We start from the raw sequence: 18,144 nt of genomic DNA, 5'->3' as shown, positions 1-18,144 counted from the left end.
CTTCGAGGCGGGCGGCAGGCTCTATCACTTCCTGCGCGTCCCTTTCGGTGTCACGAATGGTGTCTCTGTCTTCCAGAGGGAAATGGACCAGATGGTGGACCAGTACCAACTGCAGGCCACATTTCCCTATCTGGATAACATCACCATCTGTGGTCACGACAGGCCAGATCACGATGCCAACCTCCAACGATTTCTCCAAGTGGCCGCAGCTCTGAACCTTACTTGTAACAGGGACAAGTGTGTGTTCGGAACCACCCGCCTTGCTATACTTGGGTATGTCGTGGAAAACGGGGTTATTGGTCCTGATCCCGAACGTATGCGCCCCCTGTTAGAACTCCCTCTTCCCACCACTCTCAAGGCCCTCAGACGGTGCCTGGGTTTTTTTTCCTATTACGCCCAATGGGTCCCCCATTACGCAGACAAGGCTCGCCCCCTGGTCAAGTCTACCTCGTTTCCCCTCTCTGCTGAGGCCTGCGCGACCTTCAACTGCATTAAAGCGGACATTGCCAAAGCTACGATGCATGCGGTGGACGAGACCTCTCCCTTCCAAGTGGAGTGTGATGCCTCCGATTTCGCTCTGGCTGCTACCCTCAATCAGGAAGGCAGACCAGTAGCATTCTTTTCTCGCACCCTCCAAGGCTCCGAAATTCGGCACTCCGCGGTGGAGAAAGAAGCCCAGGCCATAGTGGAGGCTGTTAGGCACTGGAGGCACTATCTTGCTGGCAAAAGGTTCACCGTGCTGACCGACCAGCGCTCGGTTGCGTTCCTGTTCAGCAACCAACAGCGGGGCAAAATCAAAAATGATAAGATTCTGCGGTGGAGGATAGAACTCTCCACCTACACCTATGATATCCTGTACCGGCCTGGCAGACTCAATGAGCCCCCTGATGCCCTATCCCGGGGAACATGTGCTAGCACACAGCTCGACCAGCTGTATACCCTTCATGCACAACTTTGCCATCCGGGGGTCACCCGATTTTACCATTTTGTGAAAGCTCGGAACCTGCCATACTCCCTGGAGGACATCAGGACGATGACCAGGGACTGCCAAATTTGCGCTGAGTGCAAACCGCACTTCTACCGTCCTGACACAGCACAACTTGTCAAGGCCACCCGCCCTTTTGAACGACCGAGTGTTGACTTTAAGGGCCCCCTTCCCTCCACTGACCGCAATGTCTATTTTCTCAGTGTTATCGACGAATACTCACGGTTCCCCTTTGCCATCCCCTGCCCCGACACCACTGCCACGTCCGTCATAAACGCCCTGCGCCAGCTCTTCACTCTGTCCGGGTATCCCTGCTATATCCACAGTGATAGAGGGTCCTCCTTTATGAGTGAGGAGCTGTGCCAGTACTTGCTAGCTAGGGGCATTGCTACCAGTCGGACCACGAGTTATAATCCCCGGGGAAATGGACAGGTGGAGCGGGAGAATGCCACAGTGTGGAAGGCCACACTTTTAGCCCTTAAGTCAAAAGGGTTGCCGGTCTCTCGATGGCAGGAGGTCCTCCCTGAGGCACTGCACTCTATCCGCTCCCTGTTATGTACGTCCACCAATGCCACCCCTCATGAACGCCTATTCTCTTTTCCCAGGAAGTCTGTCACTGGGACCACCCTACCAGTTTGGCTGACGTCCCCGGGGCCAGTGCTGCTCCAGAAACATGTGCGGAGCAATAAATACTCCCCGCTGGTAGAGAGGGTTCACCTTCTACATGCGAACCCCCAGTATGCTTATGTGGTCTTACCTGATGGGCGGGAGGACATGGTCTCCATCCGCGACCTGGCACCCGCAGGTGCAGCAGACCACTACCCTGAAGGCTCTCCGGTAACTATGAACCCTGCACCAGAGGTGACACCGTGCTCACCAGGCCCTACACAGACTCCTCACGACACTTGTATACCGGGCGTTTCGTACGCATTTATACCAGGCGCCTCGCACATGCATGAGGGATCACCGGCACCTAGTGGGCAAGAACAAGTGCAACCTCCGTCCCCTGTGCAATCACCAATGTTGCCGGCATCTATGCGGTCACAGCCGGTGCTACGTAGATCGCAGCGACAGATTCGACCACCTGATAGACTTGACTTGTAAGAACTTCGCCACATGAGGACTCTTTCAAACGAAGGGGGGGTGAATGTGGTGAACTATGTGCCTGTCGGGACACGCCCCCTGCTGACTGCTCCTGTGGCTCCTCCCACAGGCCCCTGTATAAAGGAGGTCTGAGGCCTGACGCTCGGCCTCAGTCTCCAGGACATTGTATGATAGACACTCACTCCTGGTTCCTTCTTCCAGTCAATAAAAGCCGATATCTCGCCTTACGTCTCAGTGTGAGTTATTGATGGTGCATCAACACTGTCCAGTGATTAGGTTAGGGTTAAATTGGGGGTTACTGAGCGATGCGGCTTGTTGAGACAGAATGACATTGTATTTCTAAATAAATATAATAACCTCGGTGCTAAGACGAGTACTGAGCTTGGTTGGAAACCAGCGAACCACAGCTGGGGGAAGGAATTGCCCCCGGAGAAATTTGGGAAGGAAGGTGATCCCACTGTTCCGGGATCACTGAGCTGACGAGGTGGGGGAGGACCCGTCCACCACTGGGCGTGCACACACCCCACCCTATCCTCTCCCCAGTTCCGGAAGCTTCCGTCCGCTGCCTTACCTGGGTCATGTGATGGCTGCAGTCGAACGCCACTGTCTGGATGGGAAGACGCCTCCCAAGCAGGCACTGCTGCAGGTGATCCCACAAAATCTCTGCTGGCTGGTCAGGGCTGCAAGGGGATGGGGACCTGTGTTTATAATGCGCCTGTCACGTGCTCATTCTAACCGCCCCCCCTCCCCAGCACTGCCTACAGCCAATGACAGACCACAGCTGTTAGTGCAGCTGCCTGTGAAGACCCAGGTTCAACCCTGACCACCAACACTGCCCGTCTGCCTCAAGTCCACACGCCAGTCCTCGTTGAGGGGTCAGTGCCGCTTCAGATGTCTAAAGCATCAATTGTTTATAAGGCATTTGTCAGACCACACAGAGCATCGTGGGCAGTCTTGGGCCCCTTATCTAAGAAAGGACGTGCTTGCATTGCAGAGTCCAGAAGAATTCACCAAAATTATTTGGGGAATGAAAAGGTTAATGAATGAGGAGCGTTTGATGGCTCTGGGCCTGAACTCGCTGGAGTTTTGAAGAATAAGGGGGATTCACTGAAACCTATCAAATATTGAAAGCCCTAGGTCGAGTGGATGTGAAGAAGATGTTTCCTATAGTGAGGGAGTCTAGGACCACAGATAGAATGGACATGGAGAGGATGTTTCCTATAGTGGGGGAGTCTAAGACCAGAGGACACAGATAGAGTGGATGTGGAGAGGATGTTTCCTATAGTGGGGGAGCCTAGGACCACAGGACACAGATAGAGTGGATGTGGAGAGGATGTTTCCTATAGTGGGGGAGCCTAGGACCAGAGGACACAGATAGAGTGGATGTGGAGAGGATGTTTCCTATAGTGGGGGAGTCTAGGACCAGAGGACACAGATAGAGTGGATGTGGAGAGGATGTTTCCTATAGTGGGGGAGTCTAGGACCAGAGGACACATCCACACAGAGGGATATCCATTTAGAACAGAGATGGGGAGGAATTTCTTTCGCCAGAGGATGGTGAATCTGTGGAATTCTTTGCTGTGGAGCTGTGGAACCAAGCAAGTGGGTGTACAGGCAGTCCCCGAGTTACCAACGTCCGATTTACAGACAGCTCGTACTTATGAACTGAGGAAGGAGAACGCCATCTGCCATTTTAAGTTGGATCGCGATGCCGTCCGCCATTTTAAGTCGTTGCCATTGACACTGTTGAGTGTATAAGTTTGTACTTGGCTTAAATTTTTCTTAGCAAGATTCGCCCTGACCCCGGCCCCGGCCACCCCCCCCCATTCCGGTCAGTTGGTGGCGCAGTGAGATCAGCGCCGGGCTGGAGAACAGAGTTTCCCCGAGTTTGATCCAGTGACCCCCGTACCATCCGTGCCGGGTTAATATCGAGCTCGCAACTCAACCTCATGAAAAAAAACCACTGCCACCTCCAGTTTAAATTCCCATGCGGAATATTGTTGAGGATCCAATACAGTACCCAAACCCAGCACAGCCCCCACTTGTCCTATTTAACCTGTCACAGTGCGGTGGAGTTTCGGACCCGGGGAATTCAGTGTGGTGGTCCTTAGCAGACCTTGAGAGCCAGTGCAGCTCGGGACCCGCCGCCCGCAGTGTTTCTGTTCTGTTGATGAGAAGCGATCGCAATTGAAAATAAAGTGGAAATAAAGCGTTTGGAAAGAGTTGAAACACCATTGGTCATTGGAAAAGCATTAGGCTACAGTTGGTCAATGATCGGAGCAACTTTAAAGGATAAAGTGAGAATAATGGAGCATGTGAAAGGCCCTGCCCCGATGAAAGCTACAATTATTACTAAGCTACGCAGTGGTTTAATTATTGGAATACATACGTTTCTTAAGTGTTTTATATGCATAGAAAGGTAAAATATATAGTATATACTAAGACAAACGTTTGGCTAACTGACGCTAAATAACACCAGATGTACTTGTTCTGACTTAAAGAGAGACTCAGGAATGGAACTCATATGTAACCCGGAGACTGCCTGTACTTAAAGTGGATGTTGACAGGTTCTTGTTTAGTCAGGGCATCGAGTGTTACAGAGAGAAGGCAGGAGAATAGGGTTGAAAGGGGATCTGAGGTTCTGGGCAGAGCTCCAGGGTCCGGCTCAACTCTTACCAGGTCCCCAGGACAATCAGTAGAGCATCCAGCTGCCTCACTTTCAGCACCATGTTCAGAGCCTTCAGCAGATTGCAACTCCCACAGGGTTGGAGACCTTGAACCCACTGACGGGCTTCGTCCATCCTGTATAGTGAAAGGTAGCGGTGAGGCTGTAGCGTATCAACTAACCTGCTGTAACGCGCTGACCAGCAGTGAATTAGCTCCAATATGCTCAATGGCCACATCACTAGACACACTTGTACACCTATAAAGTTCAACGTATTTGTGTTCAGAGGTCCTCTGCTGTAAACCACTGCTGTAACGTGTGGTTATTCGACTTCCTGTCAGCTTGAACCAGCCTCAAAGTACATTCATTATCAAAGAATGTATAAATTACACAACCTTGAGATTTGCCTGCTTACAGGCAGTCACAAAACAAGAAATCTGAAAGAACCCCTTTTAAAAAAGCAAGACCAACACTCAATGCGGATAGGGAGAAAAAAACATAAATCGTTCAAATAATAAAAGCAAGCAACAGTATTCCGAGCCAGATTGAGTCCCCAGACCCTGAGCCTGGAGCTTGGAGTAGGCCTGCAGCCTCGGTCTCAGCTCATCACACTGTGGGGCAAATCGCCGCAAAGCTGGCAGACACAAAGCGTGTAGCAGTCCGATCAGTCTCACAGCTTCAGCACCACGGAGAGAGGAGTGATCATCGCAGGACAGCGAGTGAAATCAACCTTACCTTCGCCTCCAGTCCTTCCCTCCCAGGCCGGCGATTAAATTGTCTGAACGCCAGGTCAGGCCCCGCACTAGGACCTGGGCCCTGCCACAGCAACACGCCCTTGACCTGGACCTTGCCATCCAGCCTGAAGACATTCCCGACCCCTCCAAGTTGGCTTAGAACGATCCACCTCGTACCCGGGTTAGATAGACGGGCATTGAAACCCCTCGGCCTCGACTCCTTACTGAATTACTCACTCCACCTCCATCTCCAGCAGCGACACAATCTCAAACAGGTTACACTCCAATCGTGCAGCACACCAGCATCCCTTGGCCATTCTCCCCAAACTTTCTCATTAACAAGGCGTTTTCCCCACAGAACTGCCGCTCACTGGATGCTTTCTGTTTCTCGCACCATCCTCTGTGAACTCCAGAGTGTTGTGTGGGAAAATCCCAGGAGATCAGCCGTTTCTGAGATACCCTGTCCGGCACCAACAATCATTCCACAGTCAAAGTCACTTAGATCACATTTCTTCCCCATTCTGATGTTTGGTCTGAACAACAACTGACTCTCTTGACCATGTCTGCATGTTTTTATGCATTGAGCTGCTGCCAGATGATTGGCTGATCAGATATTTGCATTAACGAGCAGGTGTACAGTGTACCTAATAAAATGGCCACTGAGTGTAGTTTTGATGTACGTGTGATAATTAAATAATCTTTGATAATTAACCCGATTCTGATTCTGTAACCCAGAGGTGGAAGGTCTGAGACACCAGACACAAGCACTGGGTGGCTGGTGGTCGGGGAGGGACTTACGTGCGGACGTTGAGGTCACGAGCATTCTCCCACAGGGGGTAGAGGTCACTGCCGAAGGCCAGGAGGTAGATCTGTTTGGTGTCCCTCATCTGCTCATCCAGCAGAGTCTGTCACACAAGACAGAGGGGTAGGAAGGTTCAGCTTATCGCGACTACAGAGAGGCAAACGCAGAAAACTGTGCCCGTCCCGCATGCAGACGCCTCACCCCTTCGAGCCAGGACACTAACCAGCAGAGCTTCCTGCAGCTGTCCCTGTCGGCCAAGGCCGCAGTTGGCATCAGAGCAGTCCACCAGCACGCCCAGGCGCTTGCCTCTCACCAGGCCGAACACCTGGGGAGGAAGAGACAGCAGCTTAGAGCAGGGAACAACACTGACTCACCACTCCACCACTGAGTCTTCCAAACCGTGAGGAACCCATGGAAATGATTATAAATACGTGTGGTGTTCCTGGGTGGGATCTATACTGCCCTGCACATCAAATCGGAACCAATTCCAATCAGGAAGAAAGCCACTAGTGTCTGTACTTCATTAGGAGTTCCAGGAGATTTTCTACGTCACCAAATTTCAACAGATGTACCATCGAGAGCTTTCTGACCAGTTGTATCACCATCTGGTCTGGAGGCATCAATACACAGGATCACCAGAGACTGCAGAGGGTTGTACACTCAGCCAGGTCCGCCTCGGGCACTAGTCTCCACCATCGAGGGGTGACGCCTCAAGAGGGGCATCTATCGATAACCTCACCATCTGTGGTATGGATGCACGGTAGTGTAGCATTTAGCGTAAGGATCTTACAGCACCAGAAATCACAACCTGCGTTGAATTCCCTAAAGGAGTTTGTACGTTCTCCCCATGAATACTTGGGATTCCTCCAGGCACTCCGGTTACCTCCCACATTCCAAAGACTTGAGAGTGGAGAGGCTGCAAGTGTCGGTAGCGCAGCTGTTGGCCTGGTTCTGGATGGGATGTGTGTGTCCGTGTGTGTGTGTGTGGTCAGTAGCGGGGTATGTGAAGAAGTCCCACAAAACTGAGGATTCTTGACAGTGAGTGGTGGGAGGGGCCCGTCGTATACCATAGTCACACTTTCGAGATGGCTCTGGAAGTCCAGCCCCAATAGCACAGGTGCGCACAGATTAGGCATGACCAGCAGTTCAAAGTCCCGATATTCTGTGCCTTGCACCACCAAAGTTAGTAAGGTTAGTAAGGTTTGACATGTCATGCTGGTGCCAGAAGCATGGTGACTCTTGCGGACTGCCCCATTTGGTCTGTGTTGGCCGTTGTCACAAATGGCACATTTCACTATAATTTTCAATATTTCAATGCACTGTACATGTTGCAACTAAAGCTAATCTTTGTCTTTTATGCGATTCCTCATTACTACCTTTCGGGAGGAGGTGCAGGAGACTGAAGACACACACACACACACACACACACACACACAATTTTAGGAACAGCTTCTTCACCTTCCCTGTAGGATCTCTGAATGGACAATGAACACAATGTCATTATTCCTCTTATTTTGTAATACTTACTTACTCCTGTAAGTTGGAATAATGTTTACTTCTGTATTATTACTACAAAACAGTAAAGTTCATTGTACACAAGCCTGCTACAACTTCCCAATCACCACAACGCTGACAAAATGTTCCAGTATTTCCTGAACAAGAACTCTGACTCCTTCAGCTCCGTGATGAACAGTGAGGCTTTCTTTTGGGAATATTCGCTCTAAATGAGGGAGGCACGGCAGTGCAGCGGTTAGCGCATCGCATCACAGCACCAGCCACCCAGGTTCAATTCCTGCCACTGTCCATGCGGAGTCTCTATATGCTCTCATCACAACCCTGTGGGTTTCCTCCTATGGTACAAAACGGTATGGGTTAGGGTTAGTAAGTTCTGTGCAAACTATGTTGATACTGGAAGCATGTGACCCAAGGGATGCTCCCAGCACACTTTGAGACTGTTACTGCAAATGATACTCTTCACTGTATATTTCAATGTACCAATAAAGCTAATCTTTAATCTTATTTTGAACGGGGTTTGGGGAGAGGTGGAATATAGTACAAATGGAGCGTTAGAATGTTTTATTTAATGAAGTGAAACAGTAACTGTGAGTGTACATGGGGGGTGGGGGAGAGAGCTCTAAACTGAAACAACACACAGGAATGCTGTGATTCAAATTCCACCAGACTCGGCCAGATACCTCACCCCGCAGAAGAGACTTGCGCAGCAGGTAAAACACGAGATGTGTACAACCCTGGGAACAGGACTACCCAGCTGGTTCACTGAGCTAGCACAAGCACAGAGGGCCGAATGGCCTCTTCTGACTTCAGTCACCCCAATGCACAACCTCAGAGCACCAACCTTTCTGCTCCCTTCCTTGAGCCACTGGATCCGTTTCTGATAGGTGTCAACCATTCTGAAATATATAGGCAAAGTTACATTCATTGCCAACTGTTCTTGACTACTTCAATTTTTTATTCTTCTTATTGTAATTTATAGTATATTTTATGTTTTGCATGGTACTTCTACTGCGAAACAACAGATTTTACAACATGTCAGTGATAATAAACCTGATTTTGATTCTAAATCTCCTCTGCAACCTCTCTAAAGCCTCCAATCTTTCTTGCATTACAGAGATCTGAACTGGACACAAAACTCGGAACCTTAAGGCACAGGAGCAGAAGGCCATTTGGCCCATCGAGTCTGTTCCACTATTCCATCAGGTCTGATTTATTATCCCTTTCAATCCCATTCTCCTGCCTTCTCTCTTTAACCTTTCACATCCAGACTAATCAAGAACCTATCAATTTTCAGTCTAAATATAGCCAATGACAGTCTCCATGGCAGTTTATGACATTGAATTTCAGATTCACCACCCTCGGGCTGAAGAAATTCTTCCTCACCTCTGTTCTAAAGGGACATCCCTCTATTCTGAAGCCTCCGGTCATAAACTCACCCACAAAGAGAATCATCCTACCCACATCCACTCTATCTAGGCCTTTCAATATTCGGTAAGTTTCAATGAGTGCCCCTCATTCTTCTAAACGCCAGGAAGTGCAGACCCAGAACCATCAAATGCTCCTCATACATTAACCCTTTCATTCCTGGGACCATTCTCATGAACCTCTTCTGGACCCTCTCCAATGTTTGATACATCCTTTACTAAACGAGAAAATCTGTAGAAATTGAAATCTGAGTAATACACACAAACTGCCGGAGGAGCTCAGCAAGCCAGGCAGCAGAGTAAACCGTTGACATTTAGGACTGAGACCCTGCATTGATGAAGGGTCTCAGCCTGAAATGTCGACTGTTTACATCCTTTCTTAGATATGGGGCCCAAAACTGCTCACAATACTCCCAAGTACGGTCTCACCAGTGCCTTATAAAGCCTCAGTATTACATCCCTGCTTTTATATTCTAGTCCTCTTGAAATGAATGCTAACATCACATTTGGCTTCCTTGTCACCGTCAACCTACGACTCCTGCACTAGAACCCCCGAGTCCCTTTGCACCTCAGATTTTTTAATTTTCTCCCTGTTTTGAAAATAATCTGTGCCTTTATTCCTCTACCAAAGTACATGACCATCCACAGATGTCATTGTATTCCACCTGACATCCTTTCTGAGATAAGGGGCCCATTATTCCTGTACAGGTCGACAGGAACATGGGGAGAACGAGCACAGGAAAATAGGGCTGTTCAGACGCAGAGCCGATGGGAAAATGGCCTGCCTCTGGAAAGTGACTTACTCTCGGACCCTGGATTCAAATCCGGCCACCAGTTCGAGGCTGACTTGCAGATGTTTCACCTCGCTCTCATCCTTGTTGCTGTTGGGAATAGGAAAGGGTTGGAGTTAGAATGGAGAAATGGCAATCGCAGTTCCCGGGAAACTGGAACTGGATTTGGTTTATTATTGTCACATGTAAGACTGTTCATGAGACACAGGAGCAGAAATAGGCCATTCTGCCCATCGTGGCTGAGTTGTTATCCCTCTGAAACCCCATACTCCTGCCTTCTCCCCGTCACCTTTGAAACCCTGACTATCAATCACTACTCTAAAAATACCCAATGACCCAAGGCCTCCACAGCCTTCTGAGATACAACAAAAAGCTTGCTTTGCAGATCAGATCATTACACGGAGCATTGAGACAGAACAAGGTAAAACAGTAACAATGCAGAACTAAGTGTACCAGCCACAGAGAAAGTGCAATGCAGGGAACAGTAAGGTGAACAGTTGTAACGAGAACCTCACTTTATAACAGAGATGGGAAGAAATTTCTTCAACCAGAGGGCGGCGAATCTGTGGACTCCTTTACCACAGGTGGCTCTGGAGGCCAAATCATTGAGTATACTTAAGGCAGAGGTTGATAAGTTTTTGATTAGTCAGGGCATCAAAGACTACAAAGACGCAGGAGGAGAATGGAACTGAGAAGGAAAATGTATTAGCCACGATTGAATAGCGGACTAGACTAATTCTGCTCCGTCTTATGGCCTTACAACAAGGTGATTGTGAGGTCAAATGTCCATTTTATTGCACCAAGGAGCCATTCAATGGTTTTACAAGAGCATGGTAGAAGCCGTCTTTGAGCCTGGTGGGACGTGCTGTTTTGCCTGATGAGGGGGGAGAAGAGAGAATGTCTGGGGTGGGTGGGGGTCTGTGATTACACTGGCTGCTTTACCGAGGCAGTGACAGTGCAGTCAGAGCCCACGGAAGGTGGGGGGCTGGTTTCCCTGACGTGCTAAGCCTGTCCACAATGCTGCAGTGCTGGGCTGGGTAGGGCAGCTGTTGGGATGCACCAAACCATGACACTTCCGGACAGAACCCTTCCCACGGGACAACAATGGAGTCTGGTGAGGGCTGAACTTCTTCAGCGTCCTGATAAGTCGTTGGGGAACTTCCTTGGCCATGGTGTCTAAGATCTGGACCCCCAAGTCCCTCTGCACCACTCTGACCACGTAGATGTTCAGGAACGTGAAGCTCTCGACCCCGGTGGGCCCACGGTGGTGTCGCAGTCAGCGTGATGTTATGACAGTTTTGGAGTCTGGAATTTGATTCCGGCGCCCATCTGTCCATCCTCCCTGTGGGTTTCCCCTGGACATTCTGATTTCCTCCCACAGTTCACAGACATATTGGGTAGGGTAACTGGTCATTGTAAATCGCTCTGTGATTAGGCTAGGGTTAATCAGGGTTGTCGGGTTCCTGGGACGATGTGGCTCAAAGACCCAGTAGGGCCCACTCCATGTTGTATTGTTAAATAACCAAATAACTCTTTCAGCCTCCACAGCATTGGTGTAAACAGGAGCTTGTGTACTGCCCACTTACTGAATTCAATGACCAGCTCTTTTGTTTCAATGACATTGAGGAATGGGTGTTGTCACGACAATACGATATGACGTTCTCTATGTCCTTCCTGTACTCTCATTCATGGCTATTCAAGATATGCTCCCCTCCCCCCCCCACTGGACTCACGTGACGATGCTGCCCTGCGTCAGAAGGTCTCGGACAGTCAGCTTCTGGATCTCCAGGCCATGATTGGCCAACCACTCAGCAGAGGTCTGTGTGTCACTGGGGACCGCTGGTCCTCTGGCTGCCTTCTGTGGGGGGAGAGAGAGAGAGAGAGAGAGAGAGAGGTCCATTGGAGAGGTGGTGACAGGAAAGGAGGGGAGGGGAAGGAGAGGGTCATCCGGAGTACTGAGAGCAGTTTTGGGCCTATATCTAGGAAAGGATGAGCCAGCATTGGAGAGGATGCAGATGAGGTTTATGAGAGTGATCCTTGGCATGAAAGGGTTAACCCAAGAGCATTTGATGGCTCTGGGCCTGTACTCGTTGGAGTTTAGAAGAATGAGGAGGGAATCTCATTGAAACTATCCGAATATTGAAAGGTCTGGATTGAGTGAACATGGAGAGGATATTTTCTATAGTGGGAGAGCCTAGGACCAGAGGGCACAGCCTCAGAATAGAAGGACATTCCTTCAGAACAGAGATGAAGATGAATTTCTTTAGCCAGAGGTGATGAATCTGCAGAATTCATTGCCACAGACAGCTGTGGAGGCCAAGTCATTGAAAATATTTAAAGCGGAGGTTTAGATTATTCAGGGTGTCAAAGGTTACGGGGAGAAGGCAGGAGAATGTAATTGAGAGGGATAATAAATCAGCCATGGAATGGTGCAGACTCAATGGGCCAAGTGGCCTAATTCTGCTCCTATGTCTTACGATTTTCTCTCGGGAGGGATGAAGTAGGGTCTCATCACGTTGAGGAGGCAGAAAACCCTTTATTCAAATCATAACCTATCCCTTGGGAGCTGGGCTCCGAAACTTCACCTCAAAGTTAAGCACTTCCTCTCAGTCTGCTAAATCTGCCAACGTACCATCAGCTGGCTGGTCTGATTAACATGTGTGACCAGTAATGCATCGTCTGGTTCGAGATCTTCCCACACCTTCCTCAGCTGCTGGGGACTTCTCTTCATCCTTGAAAAGCAACAAGAGAGTTGGTTATGTTAACCCAAAATCTTTCACTCATCATCCAAGGATGTCAGAGGTGTCGGAGTCAGTGCCGCCCCCTAGTGTTCGTGTGACAGAAGACAAGCCATATAACCATATAACAATCACAGCACGGAAACAGGCCATCTTGGCCCTCCTAGTCCGTGCCGAACCCTTAATCTCACCTAGTCCCACCTACCCGCACTCAGCCCATAACCCTCCACTCCTTTCCTGTCCATATACCTATCCAATTTTACCTTAAATGACACAACTGAACTGGCCTCTACTACTTCTACAGGAAGCTCATTCCACACAGCTATCACTCTTTGAGTAAAGAAATACCCCCTCGTGTTTCCCTTAAACGTCTGCCCCCTAACTCTCAAATCATGTCCTCTAGTTTGAATCTCCCCTACTCTCAATGGAAACAGCCTGTTCACGTCAACTCTATCTATCCCTCTCAAAATTTTAAATACCTCAATCAAATCCCCCCTCAACCTTCTACGCTCCAATGAATAGAGACCTAACTTGTTCAACCTTTCTCTGTAACTTAATTGCTGAAACCCAGGTAACATCCTAGTAAATCGTCTCTGCACTCTCTCTAATTTATTGATATCTTTCCTATAATTCGGTGACCAGAACTGCACACAATATTCCAAATTTGGCCTTACCAATGCCTTGTACAACTTTAGCATTACATCCCAACTTCTGTACTCAATGCTTTGATTTATAAAGGCCAGCGTTCCAAAAGCCCTCTTCACCACCCTATCTACATGAGACTCCACTTTCAGGGAACTATGCACAGTTATTCCTAGATCTCTCTGTTCCTCTGCATTCCTCAATGCCCTACCATTTACTCTGTATGTTCTATTTGGATTATTCCTGCCAAAATGTAGAACCTCACACTTCTCAGCATTAAACTCCATCTGCCAACGTTCAGCCCATTCTTCTAACCGCCATAAATCTCCCTGCAAGCTTTGAAAATCCACCTCATTATCCACAACACCTCCTACCTTAGTATCATCGGCATACTTACTAATCCAATTTACCACCCCATCATCCAGATCATTTATGTATATTACAAACAACATTGGGCCCAAAACAGATCCCTGAGGCACCCCGCTAGTCACCGGCCTCCATCCCGATAAACAATTATCCACCACTACTCTCTGGCATCTCCCATCTAGCCACTGTTGAATCCATTTTATTACTCCAGCATTAATACCTAACGACTGAACCTTCTTAACTAACCTTCCATGTGGAACTTTGTCAAAGGCTTTGCTGAAGTCCATATAGACTGCATCCACTGCCTTACCCTCGTCAACATTCCTCGTAACTTCTTCAAAAAATTCAATAAGGTTTGTCAAACATGACCTTCCACGCACAAATCCATGCTGGCTACTTCTAATCAGATCCCGTCTATCCAGATAATTATAAATACTATCTCTAAGAATACTTTCCATTAATTTACCCACCACTGATGTCAAACTGACAGGTCTATAATTGCTAGGCTTCCTTCTAGAACCCTTTTTAAACAATGGAACCACATGAGCAATACGCCAATCCTCCGGCACAATCCCCGTTTCTAATGACATATTAAAGATCTCCGTCAGAGCTCCTGCTATTTCTACACAAACTTCCCTCAAGGTCCTGGGGAATATCCTGTCAGGACCCGGAGATTTATCCACTTTTAAATTTCTTAAAAGTGCCAGTACCTCCACCTCTTTAATTGTCATAGGTTCCATAACTTCCTTACTTGTTTCCCACACCTTAGACAATTCAATATCCTTCTCCTTAGTGAATACCGAAGAGAAGAAATCATTCAAAATCTATCCCATCTCCTTTGGTTCCACACATAGCTGACCACTCTGATTCTCTAAGGGGCCAATTTTATCCCTCACTATCCTCTTGCTTTTAATATAACTGTAGAAACCTTTCGGATTTACTTTCACCTTATTTGCCAAACCAACCTCGTATCTTCTTTTAGCTTTTCTAATCTCTTTCTTAAGATTCCTTTTACATTCTTTATATTCCTCGAGCAATTCCTTTACTCCATGCTGCCTATATCTATTGTAGACATCCCTCTTTTTCTGAACCAAATTTCTAATATCCCTTGAAAACCATGGTGCTCCTCAAACCTTTAACCTTTCCTTTCACCCTAACAGGAACATAAAGATTCTGTACCCTCATAATTTCACCCTTAAATGACCTCCATTTCTCTATTACATCCTTCCCATAAAACAACTTGACCCAATCCACTCTCGCTAAATCCCTTCACATCTCCTCAAAGTTAGCCTTTCTCCAATCAAAAATCTCAACTCTAGGTCCAGTCCTGTCCTTCTCCATAATTATATTGAAGCATGCTATTGTGATCACTGGACCCGAAGTGCTCCCCAACACATACATCTGTCAGCTGAACTATCGCATTCCCTAACAGGAGATCCAACACTGCCCCATCTCTAGTCGGTACTTCTATGTATTGTTGCAAAAAACTATCCTGCACACATTTCACAAACTCTAAACCATCCAGCCCTTTTACAAAATGAGCTTCCCAGTCTACATGTGGAAAATTAAAATCTCCCACAATCACCACCTTGTGTTTACTACAAATATCTGCTATCTCCTTACACATTTGCTCTTCCAACTCACGCGCCCCATTAGGTGGCCTATAATACACTCCTATCAGTGTTACTGCACCTTTCCCATTCTTCAATTCCACCCAAATGGCCTCCCTAGAGGAGCTCTCTAATCTATCCTTCCAAAGCACCGCCATAAGATTTTCTCGGACAAGCAATGCAACACCTCCTCCTCTGGCCCCTCCTACTCTATCACACCTGAAGCAACTAAATCCAGGAATATTTAGTTGCCAATCACACCCTTCCTGCAACCATGTTTCACTAATAGCTACAACATCATAATTCCAGGTATCAATCCACGCTTTAAGCTCATCCACCTTTCTTACAATGCTCCTAGCATTAAAATAGATACATCTAAGATACTCTCCATCTCCTCCTCTCTTTCCATCCCTAACAACACATTCAAAGTTATTATCCTTTTCTTTCTTCTCCCCTACATCTTCGGGCTGAGCGCATCCCTTCTCCATCACCTGCCTTTCCTCCCTCACACACTGTCTATTTACTTGCTCCACTGGTGAACTAACCTCCTCTCCCATAGTCTCCTCAAATAGTCTCCCGCCCCCCCATCTTACTAGTTTAAAGTCCGCCCTGTAGCCCTAGCAAACCTCCCTGCTAGGATATTGGTCCCCCCCACGATTCAAGTGTAACCCGTCCTTCTTGAACAGGTCACTCCTGCCCCAGAAGAGGTCCCAATGATCCAGAAACTTGAATCCCTGCCCCCTGCTCCAATCCCACCTTCATCCTCCACCTAATTCTATTCCTACTCTCACTGTCACGTGGCACAGGCAGTAATCCCGAGATTACTACCTTTGCGGTCCTTCTTCTTAACTGCCTTCCTAACTCCCTATACTCTCGTTTCAGGACCTCTTCCCCTTTCCTTCCTATGTCATTGGTACCTACATGTACCACGACCTCTGGCTCTTCACCCTCCCACTTCAGGATATCTTGGACGCGATCAGAAACGTCCCAAACCCTGGCACCAGGGAGGCAAATTACCATCCGGGACTGAGAAGCAATTGGACAATTTGAAAATGGCCACCGCCGCACTTCCTCTCAAGCCTCGCTGTCCTCTTCCAAAAGCCGTGATGTTCCGCTGCGGGTTTCAGCAATGTTTATGGACTTGAACTATATTTTTTGTGAGACTGCATTTTACAGCTATCTTATTGTAATCTTATGTGTGCTATATGTGATTTGAGCTGTGTACGACTGTTGGTATTGTGGTTTGCATCTTGGCCCCAGAGTAACACTGTTTTGTCTGGCCGTATTCATGGGTATTTTTGTATGGTTGAGTGACAATTAAACTTGAACAATGAACTTCGAAGGACCCCCACCACCCAGTCCATGCTCTCTTTTCGCTACCACCATCAGGAAGTTTGTACAGGAGCCCCCCAGTCCCCACCACACAGTTAAATATCAGCTCCTGAACCAGCATGGATAACTTCACTCACCTCAATACTGAACTGATTCATTCACTTTCAAAGACTCCACAACTTACGTTCTCAAGGGTTTTTCTGCAGTTTGTCTTCTTTAACATGTTAGTTGTTTGACCTACCTCTACTACTTGTGATTTTAGCTTAAAATCTTCTAGTTTTAGAGGCACGATCCTGAAAAAAGGCCAAACTGAACCCAGCCATGTTATCTACGCTCTTGATGGTTTTCTAAACCTCCACGAGGTCGCCTCTCAGCCTTTTCCATCACTGGAACAACAGTCCCAGCCTGTCCAGTCTCTCCTTGTCACAGGAGCCCTCAGCCCTGTCAACATTCCCCAAATTAATTTCAGAACCCTGTCCAGCCTGTGCCTGTGATGATGCTACAAGTAAATGTTTCATTGCCTAAACACAGGGTCAGAATTGGGCCATTCGGCTCACTGAGTCTGTCCCACTATTTCATCATGGCTGATTGATTCTCCCTCTCCACTCTATTCACCTGCCTTCTTCAGTAACCTTTTACACTCTAACAACCTATGCTTTAAATATACTCAATGGCTTCCTCTCCACAGTGTCCGTGACAATGAATCCCACAGCTTCACCACCCTCTGAATAAGAAATTCCTCCTCATCTCTGTTCTATATGGACGTTCTTCTAATAGTAAATCATGGCGAGCAGGCTCAATGGCCTAATGGTGCCTCAATGTCTATGGTCTTATAACAACTCCGTCTCACATCACATCATGGTGCATCAGTTTCTGCAGCAACTCAGATCCCCGGCTCCGTGCTGGGCACAGCGGACAATATGAATTCATCCTTTCTACTGGGCTCGGTGACATTATTGTTAAGGGACTTACAATTCGCTCTGAAGAAACTGCTCATTGGCCAGGATGTCGGCCATGCTCCCGGTACGTTGGCTCATGCTGTCGGCACCTGTAGCTCCGGCACGACCCCCACCCGCTGCGGATCTGCACAAGGACAAATGAGTTGCAACCAAGTTGCTGCTTCGCGAAGGTAAAGACTATTTCAAAGCGAAGAGATTATTCCCCATCTCTCACGACCGTAGTACTTCCACTACAGACCTTCCTGTAGCCTCAGTCGGGCCGCCGGTGCGCGTTGATTGACAGGTCCCGGGTCCCCAGATGGCCGGATGATTGACAGGTCCCGGGTCCCCAGATGGCCGGATGATTGACAGGTCCCGGGTCCCCAGATGGCCGGATGATTGACAGGTCCCGGGTCCCCAGATGGCCGGATGATTGACAGCTCCCGGGCCCGGATTCCAGCCTGCCGACTCGGCGGCCCGTTTCCCCACCGGCTCCGG

At 48.3% G+C, this 18,144-nt stretch overlaps 1 protein-coding gene across 2 annotated transcripts in view; it reads right to left on the bottom strand.

Annotated features, from left to right (window-relative positions):
- vwa3a (von Willebrand factor A domain containing 3A) overlaps window positions 1–18,144 on the bottom strand; it is a 99,461-nt gene extending 81,317 nt beyond the window's left edge. The window contains exons 1-10 of one of the 2 annotated variants that reach the window (XM_059978953.1): window positions 17,906–18,144; window positions 17,681–17,791; window positions 12,653–12,752; window positions 11,754–11,878; window positions 10,033–10,110; window positions 8,647–8,701; window positions 6,514–6,615; window positions 6,287–6,393; window positions 4,766–4,891; window positions 2,661–2,769 (exon numbers count right to left, since the gene is read on the bottom strand). In XM_059978953.1, the coding sequence (XP_059834936.1) occupies window positions 2,661–2,769; window positions 4,766–4,891; window positions 6,287–6,393; window positions 6,514–6,615; window positions 8,647–8,701; window positions 10,033–10,110; window positions 11,754–11,878; window positions 12,653–12,752; window positions 17,681–17,745 (867 nt within the window). In that variant the 5' untranslated portion in view covers window positions 17,746–17,791; window positions 17,906–18,144. Of the gene's footprint in view, window positions 1–2,660; window positions 2,770–4,765; window positions 4,892–6,286; window positions 6,394–6,513; window positions 6,616–8,646; window positions 8,702–10,032; window positions 10,111–11,753; window positions 11,879–12,652; window positions 12,753–17,680 lie in introns of both variants that reach the window. The other variant, XM_059978954.1, reaches the window with a different exon arrangement.

The sequence above is a fragment of the Hypanus sabinus genome, chromosome 9, assembly GCF_030144855.1.
Source record: "Hypanus sabinus isolate sHypSab1 chromosome 9, sHypSab1.hap1, whole genome shotgun sequence".
Taxonomy (NCBI): domain Eukaryota; kingdom Metazoa; phylum Chordata; class Chondrichthyes; order Myliobatiformes; family Dasyatidae; genus Hypanus; species Hypanus sabinus.
Note: the sequence above shows the minus strand (reverse complement) of the source record. Positions and strands in the feature narration are given on the sequence as shown.